We start from the raw sequence: 15,650 nt of genomic DNA, 5'->3' as shown, positions 1-15,650 counted from the left end.
CTGGCTGATCAGAATGGTGGGGTTAAAAATTAACATGCAGAAAACCAAAGTAATCTTCAACTGTCTAGGAAGAGAATAGTTTCCAAATGGTAGGGAGGTGATGGAAGCGGTAAGGGAACACGTGTACTTTGGGCAGGTAGTGGCTACTGATCCGGATCATGAGAGGGAAATAACTATAAGAATAAGAATGGGGTGGAGCACATTAGGCAGGTTCTCTCAGATTATGAATGGCTGCTTAACAATATTCCTCAGAAGAAAAGTATGTAACAGCTGTATCTTACCGGTGCTCACCTAGGTGGTAGAAATAAAATGGGGTGGCTAATGAAAATGTGATAGGAGCAACGTGAAGAGACCACAAGTGGGCAGAGTGGGTGAGGAAATAAACGCCGATTAATGAAATCCTAGCCGTAATCAAGAAGAAGAAATGGCGTTGGGCAGGGCATGTAAAGCGATGTTAAGATAACCGCTGGTCCTCAAGTGTAACGGAGTAGATTCCAAGAAAAGGCAAACGTAGCTGTGGGCGCCAGAAAGTTAGGGTGCGGGATGAGATCAAGAAGTTTGTGGGGATACGGTAGACGCAGCTGGCAAAGGAATGGGTTAATTGGAGACACATGAGAGAGGCCTTTGCTCTGCAGTGGGCGCAGTCACGCTGATAATTATGATCATGATAAGAATATGGTCAATCGGTGCACTAGCTAACCTAATTCTCCAGTTTTTTGAAGTGCGCTAATATTCGTAATACTATGCCGCAGCACCTTTCTCTGTGCCTTACCAGCCCTATATTTTAAAAAGCGTGGCCGGCTTGTCTGAATATATATATATATATATATATATATATATATTGTAGGATGGGGGTTGTGACTCAGGAGAACCTAGGTCGCTCTGCAAAGTTCAGCAAAGGTTCAGCCAAACGTTCGGGCTGCGAGCGAGCTACACACATAAGGATCGTCGTCGTCTTTCACTACCACAATTCATCACAGTGAGAGAGCGCGGCTCCTACACTACAATATATATATATATATATAGGTACAGTATTACGACAAACGCGACTGTTCTTTTAACGTTTATTTTGCCAACAGTTTCGGGAATGGTATTCCCTTCGTCAGGGCAGCCCTGACGAAGGGAATACCATTCCCGAAACTGTTGGAAAAATAAACGTTAAAAGAACAGTCGCGTTTGTCGTAATACTGTACCTATATATATATATATATATATATATATATATATATATATATATATATATATATATATATATATATATATATATATATATATATATTCGGCTGGTCCTCCAGCCGAAACGTTGTCAATTAAAACTTGTTATGTTTTTCAATTTCTGCTGACTTTATCTTATATTAATCACAGTAAGAGAGCGCGGCTGCTACACTACAATATATATATATATATATATATATGTATTGCGATGACGACGAAGTGCCCGCGCGGAAGCGCGACTGCTCTCGGCGAGCGCGCGCTTCCTGTTGGTGCTGTTGGAGCCACTGACTGTAGGTGAACGACGTTCCGCGCCTTGTGCTTTGTGCCGTGCCGTGCTTTGTGTTTTGTGCCCGAACAGCCCATTACAAGTGGTGGAGGTGGACTCTGATCCCGTCCTAGAGCTGAGAAACGGCACCGTTACCACCCCGATGCCGAGAGACACAGCACCGCCGCCACCGCAGCCGCCATCGGTACCGCCAGCATGTGTTATCTGCGCTGGCATGCCTCGGCAGCGGGACCCAGCTGTCTTCAGCGGCACAAGCGACAGTGATGTCGAAGATTGGGTGGCGTCCTACGAGCGGGTAGGCACGCACAACCGCTGGGACGATACCATGAAGCTTAACAACGTTATTTTCTACCTTGCTGACGTCGCTAACCTCTGGTTCCGCAACCATGAAGCAGACATAACCACCTGGTCGGCTTTCAAAACGAGCTTTGCCGAGGTATTTGGCCGTCCTGGTGTGCGCAAACTCCGCGCTGAACAGCGCTTGCGTGAGCGGGCGCAGCAGCCGGGTGAGACGTTCACCAGCTACGTGGAAGACGTCGTAGACCTGTGCAAACGCGTGAATTCTGAGATGCCTGAGGCCGATAAGATCCGGCACATTATGAAAGGCATAGACGAGGACGCCTTTCAAATGCTTCTTGACAGGCAGCCGGACACCGTTGCCTCCGTCATCAGCTTGTGCCAGAGCTACGAGGAGCTCCGCAAGCAACGCATCCTCGCTCGTCGCCCGTTGCAACAGGCCGAGGTACTATCCGCGGATGCCGTGGTCGCTGGAGAGCCCCAGTTCATGCAGGAGGTCAAACGGTTTATCCGTGAAGAAGTTGCACGTCAACTCGCGCTCGTGCATGCGCCTCCAGCTCCGTCACCAGCACTTCCGCCGGCCTTTCAGCAGACCATCCAGGCACAGGTCGCAGACGGCTTGCAGATCGCGGATGCCGTGCCACCCGTCCCTCAGCAGGCAGTGGCTGCCCCGCTTACCTACGCCGCCGTCCTGTCCCGCCCGGCTCCACATCTCTCGGGCAATCTCTCCGGCGCAACAGTATCTGCCGCCTTTGGCACCGCAACCTGTTCGGTCTTATCGGGTTCCCGCCCCACCATCGTTGCCGCACATGGCGCCGGCCCCCCTTCCCTACGGTCGCCCATGGCGCACTCGCGACAACAGGCCCATTTGTTTTGCCTGTGGCGTTGCTGGACATGTCGCTCCCTACTGCCGCAATCATACCTATTCGCCTACTGCCGTCATGACGCCATCAGCATACGGACCGTACACGCAGCACTACCGCATGCAGCCTAGTTCGCCACCATCTTCGTTTATAATTGACAACCAGTCCGCAACGCCGCACCGCTCCCATTCTCCGCGGCGCCGTTCCATCTCCCCGATGCGACGCCGTGTCAGCCCCAACGAAGCGGAAACCTAGTGAGCGCAGTTCCCGAGGCAAGAGCTGCGCCTTCGGCGAACTTTAAAAGGCCTCTGACGTCCCCCGCCAATGTCGTTGATGTAGTAGTCGATGGTGTTGTGACGTTTGCCTTGATTGACACCGGAGCAGCTGTATCAGTTATGGACGCTAATTTTTGCCGCCGCATCAAGAAAGTTCTGACGCCATTTCCTGATATTTTTGCCCGAACAAATTTTGGCGATTTCGACGCGTAACGCGCAGTGGGGATGTTGCTGTGGCTGCAAGCTTCTTCAAAGCGTATGTATTTTATAGCAACGTAGCTAAAGTTTCCTGGGCCGCAGCAACGAAGACAACCGGGTTTTCGAATTTCTGAAAAATTTTTATGGGTATTACTTACGGTGGGCTACTACGCTCCTCCCTATAACTAAACAGCCGAACAGTAATATCGAAAAGTATGATAGTTAACCATACTAGTTAGCACATTGTAGTCGCCTTCAGAGGTACTAAACCACTGACAATGCTACGCCGAAAAAAGCGGTCATGTAACTCAAAAAGCCTATTTATGAAAAAGATGTGTTGTGTCTTGGATAAATGTGCCTGCATATGGGCCAAAATCTTCACGTGGACTTACTTAATCTTACATTTGAGGTTGAATACTATTGTTAAACTACAGGGCAGTTCGCGTTACCCCTGCTTACTGGTGAAGGTTGCGTGTTTTGTTTTTTTGCTGGCATGGGCAGAAATTTTAATTCGGGAAGAGAAACATTTAGAAACATTTTTGCTTCCTTTCTCAATTTTTGCAAGTGGCAGTACCTCCGAGCTTACTATATTTTTGTTTCCATTACCTACCCCATCATTCTGCGGGAAAATTCTTACCTGCAGTATTTCTTGAGTAGTTGCTATCTCCAGTGGTGTTATATACAGCTGAAAAAAATATGGCATTTTAACAAATTATTTCTTTGAGACAAGCAGCATATGTGTTAGCGCGAGGCTGCTCTGTTTCTAGGCGTTAACAAATTTATCGTTTTTTCTGACTTCGCGAGTATCTGCAGAAAAAAAAATGTTGTGAAAGCATAGCGGAACCTAGACTGGCCCTGAGAAAGCGATATCCCAACTCAAATATTAGTTTAAAATTATTGTCAACTGAACTTCCCCGATTTCACCCTCTTTAGCTCTTCGAGCCAGACAATGCGCATGGTCTCGCTTTTCCTCTTTTCTCTTCTGCAGAATTCTGACACAGCACATAATTAGCAGTAAGATCAAAGGCATGAACACTAGCAACAATGGACCGGCCTCAATTGCCATCGGTAATGTTGTGTTTGAGTTAGGGGAATTTTAGTCTTTGCTGCTTTCTATATACTTCGCGCTATATATTGTGTTGCTCGGCATTCCCAAAAAACATCGAAACACAGGAAGAACTAACCTATCATTCCGACCTTCTCCCATTAGTATAAAACGCCTTCGGAAAGGTTACGAACTCCACCTATATCTCAGCCCCATACGAACCTTTCAAATATATATTGCTTGCTGGCATTACCTCGTCGGACAACGTCGACAAGATTTAATTGTTCAGCACTGATGGAATGAATGATCACCGGCCTCGCCTTTCTAGCGCTTCAACGTGTTCTGAATGCGGCCGGCGGCTTGGTAGTGGGTGCAAAAAAAAATTAAACACCTTCAGTGTAGCGCAGCAAACACTTGCTACGGTCGCTGTACTGTTTCTGTTCAACTGGATGATTACAGTTACTTATAGCTACGCCGCGGATGCTTCGGTGTTAATGCAGTTTTCAGAAGCTAGCTCGTGCTTTAAGGCCGTAGTTTTGCTGCGCCATGAAACATAAAAAGAGGTTCTTTCATTTAGCGATTAGTGAGCGTAACAATATATTACCATAGTCTCTGTGATTAGGTTCACCAGCAGATCGCGGCTCTATTTCATAGAGCGAATGAGCAATGTGGCCTTCGTCAGATCGAGCCATTTCTGGCAGCGGCTTGATGCGAAGCGTATTGCTAACAATCCCTTCCTGAAAAAAAGAGCATGGGCATAAATATTATCATGTTGCAACGACTTTCCAAGGAGAGACTATGCTTTCGTTGTAAATGCCGCATAGCAGAAATTGACCTGTGAAGTTAAGTTCTTGAAAAACCTTCAGCACATGTGCTGAGTAGGGAATGTGAACACGAAAAAGACCTGATATTTGTGAGTTCAAAGAAATGACTCCATTCTTCATGCCCCTTTTGCCAGTGTGTTAATCACTCAAGTGGGAAATATTTTACTGCCGGGCAGAGAACTTCCGAGATGGTTTTTATTCTGAATCACGAGAAGATTTTGGAAGTGCTTTTCAAGTTGCGATATTACAGTCTTCTGAAATGAATACTCTTCAGAACAAGGGAGGCATATGTGCTAGCTGCATGGCCGTCATCTAGTGCGCGTTCCTGGTTGGACAGTATCCAAGGCGCGGTGTTCGTTCCTTCGCTTGATTTGCGCTTTGGTTGTTGGCAGATGCCAGTGGCAGCTTCACATCATGTCAAAAAATGCGTATGTGACCCCTGACGGCAGCTTAGTGTAAGAGCTGAAGGTAAAACTTTTGTGGCTGTGTAACTCTCTTGCTACTTTCGAGCGAATGCGGTTTTATGTGACCTCAAGTTGAAGGCCTGCCAATGCTGCCTAGGCAATATAGTCATCTTTTCGCCCGACTTTTAGGCATATGTTTTTTGCCTGAAGCGCGTTTTGATATGCGTCACATACGCCGGCCTGCAGCTGAACTTCACAAATGCACTTTTGATGTCAGTGAGCTTATAATTTTAGCTCACGTTGTGTTGAAGGACGATGTACGCCCTGACCACGCCAGAGATTGCGTTAAAACTGCATTTCCTAAACCTTCCATTAATAAGAAACTCCGCACCTTCCTACGGCTGAGCTATTATTTTAGGCGTTTTTTCGCAAATTTTCACCATTTGCTGCCGCTTTGATTCACCGGCTAGTTAGCAATGTCGATTATTGGGCTTCGTGAGCCGCATGTGACGACGCCTGCAACACCGGGCGTCGACTTCTCGCGGCCCCTCCCATATTGTGCCATTTCGACTCGCAGGCCCTTTCTGAAGCCCATACGGATGCCAGTGGCTTTGGTCTCGGTGCAGTGCTCGCCCAACGAAACTGTGGATTTGAGGAATATGTAGTTTCATATGGGAGCCACATACTTACAAGGGCGGAGTCAATCTACTCTTCTACCGAAAAAGTGTGACTTGCTATTTTATGGGCCCTAGAGAAGTTAGCTCCCTTCGTGTACGGCCGTCCTTTCTAAGATGTTAAAGGTGCACTCAAAAGGAATCTGAATTCGTATTTTTACCGCTGGAATTCGATCTACACGTTCCGAGCGTTCCTGGAAACTTCGAATTGTTGACCTTTGCTGCCGATTTCAATCATTTAAATGAGATTAACGTCAGGCTCCCGCCTTTCTTTGTTTGAATTCCTCGCAAACGGTGGGAGGAGTCGACCAACCTATCACCCAGTGCTGTGGCGGCTTGACACTCTGCCATCGGCGGAGTGATACGTAGAGATCGGCGGAAGCAATGAGTCCACGCGTATTTTTATTTCCCTATGACTAATTTGCACCTATGTAGTCTCTGACTAGACCTATTTATTCACGGAAACCTAAAAGGAACAAAATAAAAGCGAAAGCAAAGTCGCCACGCGACTGCCTGAAAGGCACTCTATGCGTTGGTCGACTGCTCCCACCGTATGTGCGGAATTAAAAAAAAAAGGCGGGAACCGGACGTTCATCCGATTTAGTTAGAAAAATCCTCCGCACAGGATAATAAATCAAAGTTTCTAAGAATGCTGGGAACGTCTAGATCGAGTTCCCGCGGCCAAAAGACGAGTTCATATTCCTCTTCAATGGACATTTAAGGTTCATCACGCCCTTTACTGGCTTTATGCATTGAAAAATCCTTCCGGCCGCCTGCCTCGACGAGCGCTGCATCTCCAAGAATATGACATCCATGTCGTCTGCCGGTCGGGCAGCAACAACCACAAGGGCTCCGCTAGCAGCCGAAATTGCCAGCCTCTACGAAATCGACACCCCTGCGCCGTTTATCGAAATTACTACACTGTCTTCTGAAAAGCGCAAGGACCCCTGGATTAGGGCTTTTGACGACTTTCTCTTGGACCCATGGGTATTTACACTATTGTGCGCCCTGTGCGGTCAAGCTTCACAATTTCAGAATCAAGACAACCTGCTTATCGAAGTAATTATCATTCTGACTGACAAAAATGGCTCCTCGTGATTCCTCGACATCTACAGTCCAACTTCTGCTCATGTTTTCACGCAGACATACAATGTGGTCACGCGGGCCTTTTCAAGACGTACATGAGCCTACGCCTCCGATACCACTGGCGTCGAAAGTACAACTTGCCCAAACTGCCAACGCGGCAAGACACCCTAGAGCTTTACTATAATCCTGCTGTCTCGTCCGCCCCTTAAGTCACTAGGATGCCAGCTCTTTTACCCGCGGGCTATTGTTAAGAAGACGGACATACGCGCGAGCCGCACGGCCATCGCCTAGCGCACGCTCCCGACTGGGCAAGGTGTTCTCGGACTGCGTTGGCCCTGCCCCCGTTCCGAAGCTTCTCCAAGTAAACCCACACCTTACACTACGAACAGATGTTCGCGAAGCTTAGGAATTTGATATCAAGTGGTCATCTGCACCAAACTAGAAACAAAAACAACGTGTCGGCGAGTTATTTGCAAGCATTTCAGAAGTAGCCCCAAAAGAAACGTGCATTAAAGAAAGAGGTTAAAATAAACGAACGCATTAATAACACCTCTCTTTTCTCTCTGCGATGGTTGCGCGTTGCTTCCATTGGACTAAAACTAAGGCAGAACAACGAAGAATAAATCTCACAGGTGTCACTTGTAGTGTACATGGCTGGTCAAAAGCTCCCAGGTCACAAGGTCTGCTTTTCTTGTCTTTTTCGTGGCATATAAGGTGCCGATGAAATTATCAAAGTTTCCAGAGGTTAGATCGATACCTTTTCTACCGTCTACAGATATTTAGAGCTTCAAGGTTGTCGCAACTGCCGGTCAATACTGTTCAAAAGCAAGCCCTATTGACTGTAATCTTTTGACCGACCGTGTATATCGCGTTTATGCGCTTAGTGCCTGTAGAATTCTTACATGGAAATGGAGCGAAAATACTCACAACTTGAACGCCATCATCAGTGTCAACCAACAATGAGGCCTGATGTTCCTCATCGTGGTACAAATTTTTTTCGTAATCGTCTTCTTTCATCTGGGTAAGAAAAAATACACATTCTTTGTTTTAGAGGAAAGATTATATTTTGTTTTGTGCTGATTCTGTTCGGAGGACTTTAGGTATACTCACGTAATAGTGGATTGGTTCCCCATTTTCTTCGCTGTATAAGAGAAAGTCTCCAGAGAACACTTTACTCTTTTCTAGGCTCAGCGCAATATTGTCGTTTATCTTCAATACTGTTTGTCCACTCTCTCCTCTCGCTGTGAGAAGTCTAGGGTAGACGATGCCATGCTCTGCATTGATGGAAAAAGAAATAGATATTGCGGCACTGAGATATCTCCAGTATATTAATGTAGCGTTTCCCAACTCTATAAAAGCGAGAAATCGTGTACTGTGCCATTTCTGACTAAAATACAGCATCTTTATCAGCCCAACTGCTCAGTAGAAATGAACTACCTTCTGATCTTCAACTAGCCTTGTGTGGCCTCAGATTTCTGCATCATAACCAAGCGGCTTCGATGTATCATGCTTTCAGTTAAAGTCTGCAATCTCCGGCTGTTTCCCGCCCCTATGAACTAACTCCGTTACCCAAAGGGACGGTCGGTTATCGACACTATAAACGATGAAATTTTCTGTTGCTTGTATACGCGGGCTTTATCGTCTAGCAAGGCCGACTGCCACTTGGTTTCAACGGGACCGCTATTTCTTCGAGCGATTTTTTTATGAAGCTTAAATACGTGCGACGCCCTAGACACCGAGATTGACGTTACATCTAACTAATCGCAAGATAACAACAAGAAGTGCTTCGGTATCTCTGCGACAGATGATTTTTCCAGTGGAATTGCACTATTTCATTCGCGTATGCCAAGGACCGACGCACGACTAAAAAAATGATGTGCCAGCGCAGGTACTTGAACTTTCAGGACAGAGTTTTTGTCAGGTTGTTAGGCTCTAATATCACTACTTTTTATATATGCTTGTTATTTTTATTATTTCACCGACTCTCAAATAAAGAGGGGATTATGAAACGAATAAGGTAGTTATTCAAGAGAACTTGATGAATAAAAGATGATAGGAAGCAGACATCACGAAAAAGCTACCCGCATAACTCCGAAAAGCGACAATATAAAGTAGTAGCCACAAAAACCATAAAATAAAACACAGAAAGAGAACACTGACATGGGAGTATATGTTATCAGGGGCAGTTCTGCGTCACCAGCAATATTTAAAATTTGTTTTTTGATATTTTTTTATAATATGAGTGTTTTTTTGCATCTCTAGATAATACCATAAGTCCGCCTCGTGCGGCATAAGCCCAATTTGTGGCCCTTTTTTTCTTTTTTTCTTTTTTTTTAAGGATGGAAAGCACCTTTATTGGTATAAAAGCAGCAAGAGTGCACAAGAGGAGGGCAATGTATGAAAATGAAAATGGATCATTATAGTACTAACAATGAGATGTGTACGATTTATATTAAGTGACCATGTCTGCGATGAAAATTAGAGTTATCCTTGAGCCAGAGAGCGGGCTGCCTCCGCAAAGAATTTTCTTCGCGAGTGACATGTGCGCGATACTCTGGGGAAGGTGCTGGCGTCCTCAGGATACACACAGACCTCCAAAGCTGTAAGCGTCTCCAAGGAAGCTGTTTCGACGAGGAGTGGCGCAATATCGGCTATCAAGTGGCCGTGCAACTTCACGGACAGGTTGAGCGATTTGAACCGTGTCAAGCAAATTACAGTCGCTGCAAGGGCGCCAGCGAGTCGCGAACTGCGGAGCAGATAATTTTTTCATGGCCGGTGAGGATATCGTCGTTGATTGTGACTTCCCCAACGCACCGGTGCTTTGTCAGGAGATGGTACAGAAGTGTCGCGGCTTGGAGCCTGTCTTTCGTTATGTTGAGGCTTCTCGTGCAAGCGCCGTCACTCGCCTGAACGAGGATGAGCTTCGAGGCCGCGTTCTTATATTTCAAGCCCCACGGCCCAGAAGAAACTGTTCCAAGCTTTCATGTTGGTTGCGATGTGGCAAAGATGGCCTCCCTGGCGTGTCCATGGTTGATAGCGGTAGGCTTTCAGCTCGGAGCAGCAACTGCAGGCTTCAAACATTTCCATCTGTGACCATGATGGCGCCTCTATGCTGTTGGCTATCGCCTTGTATTCGCGCAACTGATGCACAGCCAGCGGTGGTCGACGTACAGTCCGGCATACCGCCTGTAGGTCTGTTTGCTCCAGTGCCAACGTATCGGACACCTTGACCCGATATGGACACAGGCTCGGGGGGTCCCTCGGCCGCATCGAACACAGCAGCCAGGCCGCCCTCAACAGCAGCGAGTGCACTGACATGTCGAACTGGCCTTCAGCGTGCAGACGGCAGGCTGTGCTAGTTCGCTGTCCCGCATCGATGTCTTCAGCGTGGATTTCTAGCAATGGATTCTGAAGCTGCGCGACTTCCACATTAGCTTTCCTTCCCACCCTAATCCGCTTGCTTGGGGCAGCGGCTGCGATGCGAGAGCTTGTTCCCCCGCGCTCTTCCTCCCATTCTCGCACTCCACTGTTCGATCCGACAGCGGCAACACCAATGCGAGCGCTAGTTCATACCTCTCCGGCTATGGAGGTGATGTTATAGTTGTTTTTAGCTTTTGGAAAGATGGCACATACCCACACTGGGGGATCGGTCAAGAATTGGAAGACAAAGGTTGCTATACATTTGTACATACTAGAGGCAAAAGAAAAGCACACGGGAGAGCAACACCGGGGGAGCCTACCACAAGGAGGGCAGCGAGTGAAAAGAGGTATGAGTTTGGATTGAAGAGAGATACAGTGAAAGAGGCAATAGAGCGACTCTTTCTCGTTGTCTTCATTTTTATAGGCCATCATTCCCTACCTCCATCGCACCACTCTGCGCTCACAAAATCATTTGGTCAGAATGCCCATAATAACATTTTTTTTTTGTGGAAGCTTGTGTAATGCTGATTTCGCGGTGAAAAGTTTCTGGAAAAACCTGCATCTCTATGTAGCCGTCTGTAAACAAGGAAGCCCGTGACGCGCTGCGCTCTGAAAGAAACCCGATTTGGGACCCAACAGCATCATTTGTAGTTGCGACGCTAATTGTCATCAGGTAAGGAAAGGCTGTTAGAGATTGGTTTCGTTGGTCACTCTTTGTGAAGCTGAAGACAGAGATGTTTCAGCTAGGTACAGTTACTCACTCACTTGCTTCGAGCGTGGGGGAAGGGCTTAGATAATTTATGCTGCCATTAATAACTATACAACAATAAGGAACATAAAATTTTCCGCGTTCAGAAGGTGCGGTAAATGTTCCTGTAGTTAATCGTATCACTCAAGTGAAGGATTTTATTTCGTGCATATGTTCTAGACAAAAATGCTAAATTCGCGGTATTCTGCTGATGTATCCTCCTGCTAGAAAGAGTTGTCCTAGGTGTTGGTGGGCTCTATTTAGCATTTCGAGCTCCTGAGGAACACCGATAACAATACTCTAACGGATGAACTTTAGGACGAGGCACATTTTTCAAACAACTATTCGAAAACACAAATTGCGGGCGGGAAAGACCATGCATGACGGTGGTAATTTTTTTGTCTTTTTTAGAAAATAGCTATTGCACTGATCGCTCAAGTAATATTGTTGCTGAATTCGATTCGTTCTCCCTAATGAGCACACATTTTTTAGCCCTTGCGAAAATCCCAAACACAGAATCCGCAGAAACCAAAATTTCGGTTCGAGAAATAGACATCTGCGACGCTTCGGGCAACCCTTGCTCCTTGCAAATTACATAGAAGACATTTCATTAGATCAGCGAACCTTCGCTCATTTATTTAGACATCCTCATCTATCATTACATACCTTTTTAGGCCCTGAGGCAATCAACATCGCATTCATAAAATTTACAATACTAAAGCGTACACTCGAAAGTACGAACACTAATGGGCAACGAAGTAAACAGTCAGGTATTTCCTTCTGCCTCTCAAAAAGCAACCAAACGAAATGCTCACGAAAAGCCGTCAAAAATTTTTCTCCGATACGCATGTCGTTTTCCAGATTAAGTGCCAAAAAAAGCTCATTTTGAAGCCTAAATCATATTCACAGCACCTCACCTTTCTCAGCTGTAGCATAGAATGATGCACCCAGAAAAATGACGAAGTGTGGAAGAAGCATCTCTTGTGTTCTATAAAAAACTGTCACACTGCCGTGTCTGCTCCCACAAACTGCTTTTATGCGCTCCCAGCTCTCCCCTATATCAGTTTCTTTTTGTGAAAACAACCTTTACTTCCTTGAAGAGCATGGTTCTGGGAGTCACCTCGATTGTCGTCACACTGCCTTGTAGACTGGCTCTCGCAAAGTATCACTGTTGGGACCTTTCCCACTTTTTATTGCAATTTCACAGTGACCTCCGAGCGAAAAGTAAAATTTCCACATTTGTAAGCTGTCGAGTAGATGTCCTTTCTAATATTGAAATTTTTGACGCATTTCGTTGGTCTACAAGGAAATGGCGTTTCTTCCTGAAGTCCAGAACGCAGAGTGGTGTTAAGAACTTTGAAAAGCGCGTTCTATCGGCCGTGGGAGGTCAAATTTTGGTAACTTTTTTTTGTAGAAGTGTCATCGCCTGCGTTGCGATGCGTCACAAGCACTTTAAGAGCGACAGAAAAAACATATAGGATCGTTTTCTAGCAGAGAGCAGGGCGTTCGTAAAATACTGCTCTTTTTAGGTACCTCCTTTTGAGAAAAAGTGCACAGGCAAAAATCTCTCAGCGAGACACAATTTACGCCTGCCGCCTATGTGTGAGCATTTGCATGCCTTCTCACCGAGCTAGCGCCACTACAGAAGTCAACCGAAATGGCGTAGGTATATGACGCACGTTACAATCAACGAGGAGTTGCTGATATTTCAGTGGCACGAAAGGAAAAGTTGCCTCGCGTCCACTTATCTCTCAGTGCTGCGTATCGAAATTATGCGATCGACGGAAAGAGTGCTTGTGACTAGGTTCAGATAATCAAACCTTTAAAAATTTCGGAACAGATTAGCTCGATCAAAAGCATTTGCAATGCCCTTCAGCAAACACGACCCCAAAGATGCAGGAACACGCCCGCGATATCTTGAGAGAAGGCAATGTCAAATACCCCTCAAAAGAGGCCGTGCAGATTATTGTGGATTGTACAGCTCGAAGCAGATGGAAGTCAAAATAAGCAGGCACAGGCAACACTCATGCGTGTCTTCTTCTACTTTTCTTTTTCGTGTTTTAGGCTACACCATTTCGAATGAACATTTATTGCGAAATCGCCCAGCTATCCTTCTTCATGCCAATGGCTTCGACAGAGTGTCATGACGTCATGGTTAATTTAACTTCACAGAGGCACTCGGTAGCCACCTGCAGTTTGATGCTGTACTGGCAATGCACCAAACACAAGGCAGCAAAGTGAAGGTGACGTTTTTTTTGTCCCCTCTTCAGTGGTGAGCGGACTCCTCTGCACTAGCCACCCTGTACCCTGCCTCGAAATTCTCCCTTCCCTACGCTCCAAACAAGCAATATCCCACTCCGCACGGCACGGGCCCAAAGGACTGTCTTGTTACCTTTACCTAGTGAAACATTCTCTCAGCATACCACGCTCAAAGAACTTATAATTTCGCAATATTGCTCAAGACGTATATAGTGTTGGTTCTACCGGTTTCGAACGACTGATACGGGTCCTGTTTGGAGGAATTTGGCTTCTATTGTCAGCCCTAACGAAGGATGCCTTGCCCAGTCTCATGAAATACGTCAGTTTACAATGAGATGGTTTTCTTCTCCCAAAAATATCTGCTTTACGTTTTGCATTAATAGATGAATATGTTAGTTTTTTCTACTTGTAGGCAAGTCCCTGCGCATGTATTTCAAGTTGCGAAAAGCCGTGTCTACCAATAAAAAGGCTTCCCAGCTGCTCAATACGGTCAGTATTGTCATATGACATGTATTGACAACAACTTGTGTAGAAAAAATGATTTATGGCACATTACTTCCCTCTCAGAATGGCATATACAATAAAATAAAACAATATGCTGCTCCAGAGAAAGGGGGAGAGAGGAACGAAGCGTTTCTGCATTGCTCATAGCGTCTTGTGAGGCTTCATGTGTGCAGTCTGCAGTCCAGGACTCCGCGGGGAGGTGGGGGAGTGATCGCGGCTTCGGCAGCTTATCTGTTTTTTCAGCAGCGTCCGCTTCGGCGGACGCGGTTGTTGCTGCGACGCGCGTCTTTTTTTTTCTCTCTTTCCTCTGATCTTTTAACTCTCCTCTATCTGCACGTGGCAGCGGTGGTGGCTCGGCTCGAGCCAGTAGGCAGGCCCGTGCAATTTTCTTTTCATCCTTCGCCCCAGTCACCCCAACAACAACAGTCCAGGACTCCTGCAATGTTTGCCGCATCCCGGGCCCGTTTGACAAGCGAAAACTGATCACTGGGTTCTCACCTGGACAGCGCTACCTCCCACTATTCCGGCGTGGCATTCTGTATGAGTGGGACTGCAGAGTTGTGTTGACATCCCCATGTGGTGTGGTATAATGTGGCTGTCTCTCCGCACAATGAGCATGCGGGACTGTATGCAGAGGGGTGTATCTTGTTTAGAATAAATAAGCATGGATAAGTGTTCGTATGGAGCTTTCTCCAACTTACATTCTGCTGTTTAGCGAGTTGGATACAGGGTGGGGAATAGATCCTTCTTAGTCCACTAAGCTGCTCTAATATGTCGCCGTACGTCTGGATAATTGGCTCGAGTCCCAACGCCTCAGCCGTCACTCGGTTAGTATATCCTGGAACGATGCCATTCGCTGTATGGTTGACCTGCAGAGTTCACCTTACCTTACACAAATTCATAGTTTAAGAGATGCCATAAGTGCCTCGCTACGCGGCTAAGAAACAATGCAAAACAAAGGACCAATCCCCGGTTACCTTCGGCAAAGAGGGCACAGCTTTCGTATACTTTTCATTTCAATTATAATTTTTTTCACACCTGCCAAAAGGACCAGCGCGTTAAGCTTGTCGCTCGTCCAAAGTGTTTAATTAATTAGCCGGGTTGCTTTACAACAACCTATATGATTTAATTTAATTATTGATGTCCCCACGCCGGACTAGATTCCGGCTGCGCCGAACAAGCGGGGGTATCAAGTTCGATTTATTTCATAGGATGAATTATTTTCTTTGCAGTGAGGTTTCAGAGCAAGCTGTGATGGTGGTCTTTGTTGCCTCGTGGTGGTTCTGATGTTCAAGGTGACTAGTAATTACTGGAAGTTTAAAACCTACTTCATTTTGGTGGTTTCCTCAAATGCATTGACACCATTCACACTTAGAGTAGTTGATTAATTAGGCCGGCCAACGTACCATCTGCTGGCTGTCTTAACAATATTCGGTGATAGAATTACCTCCTCGGGCAGCCAATGGTGGTGCGTTCGATCCTTCGAGGAAGCGAAACATTCTTCAACTGTGATGCCTTGCCAAAAGCGGTAGAACTTTTGTTTGTAGCGGTG

At 46.2% G+C, this 15,650-nt stretch overlaps 2 protein-coding genes across 4 annotated transcripts in view; one reads left to right on the top strand and one right to left on the bottom strand.

Annotated features, from left to right (window-relative positions):
- The window catches only part of LOC149328788 (venom metalloproteinase antarease-like TtrivMP_A), a 105,750-nt gene that overhangs the window by 23,740 nt on the left and 66,360 nt on the right, over positions 1–15,650 (bottom strand). The window contains exons 1-5 of one of the 3 annotated variants that reach the window (XM_089561830.1): positions 12,253–12,871; positions 8,278–8,441; positions 8,095–8,184; positions 4,784–4,916; positions 3,772–3,819 (exon numbers count right to left, since the gene is read on the bottom strand). In XM_089561830.1, coding sequence (XP_089417956.1) covers positions 3,772–3,819; positions 4,784–4,916; positions 8,095–8,184; positions 8,278–8,441; positions 12,253–12,313 — 496 coding nt within the window. In that variant the 5' untranslated portion in view covers positions 12,314–12,871. Of the gene's footprint in view, positions 1–3,771; positions 3,820–4,783; positions 4,917–8,094; positions 8,185–8,277; positions 8,442–12,252; positions 12,872–15,650 lie in introns of those variants that run through there. The other 2 variants (XM_089561827.1, XM_089561829.1) reach the window with 2 other exon arrangements.
- On the top strand, positions 1,644–2,916 carry LOC149328790 (uncharacterized). The gene is made up of 2 exons (XM_089561139.1): positions 1,644–2,537; positions 2,773–2,916. Exons 1-2 carry the CDS (start codon positions 1,644–1,646, stop codon positions 2,914–2,916), a joined length of 1,038 nt encoding a protein of 345 aa, XP_089417265.1.

Source organism: Amblyomma mixtum, chromosome 9 (genome assembly GCF_055824585.1).
Source record: "Amblyomma mixtum isolate Tamu chromosome 9, ASM5582458v1, whole genome shotgun sequence".
In the NCBI taxonomy this organism is placed as follows: domain Eukaryota; kingdom Metazoa; phylum Arthropoda; class Arachnida; order Ixodida; family Ixodidae; genus Amblyomma; species Amblyomma mixtum.
The sequence above is the reverse complement of the archived record's forward strand: the minus strand, read 5'-3'. Positions and strand labels throughout refer to the sequence as shown.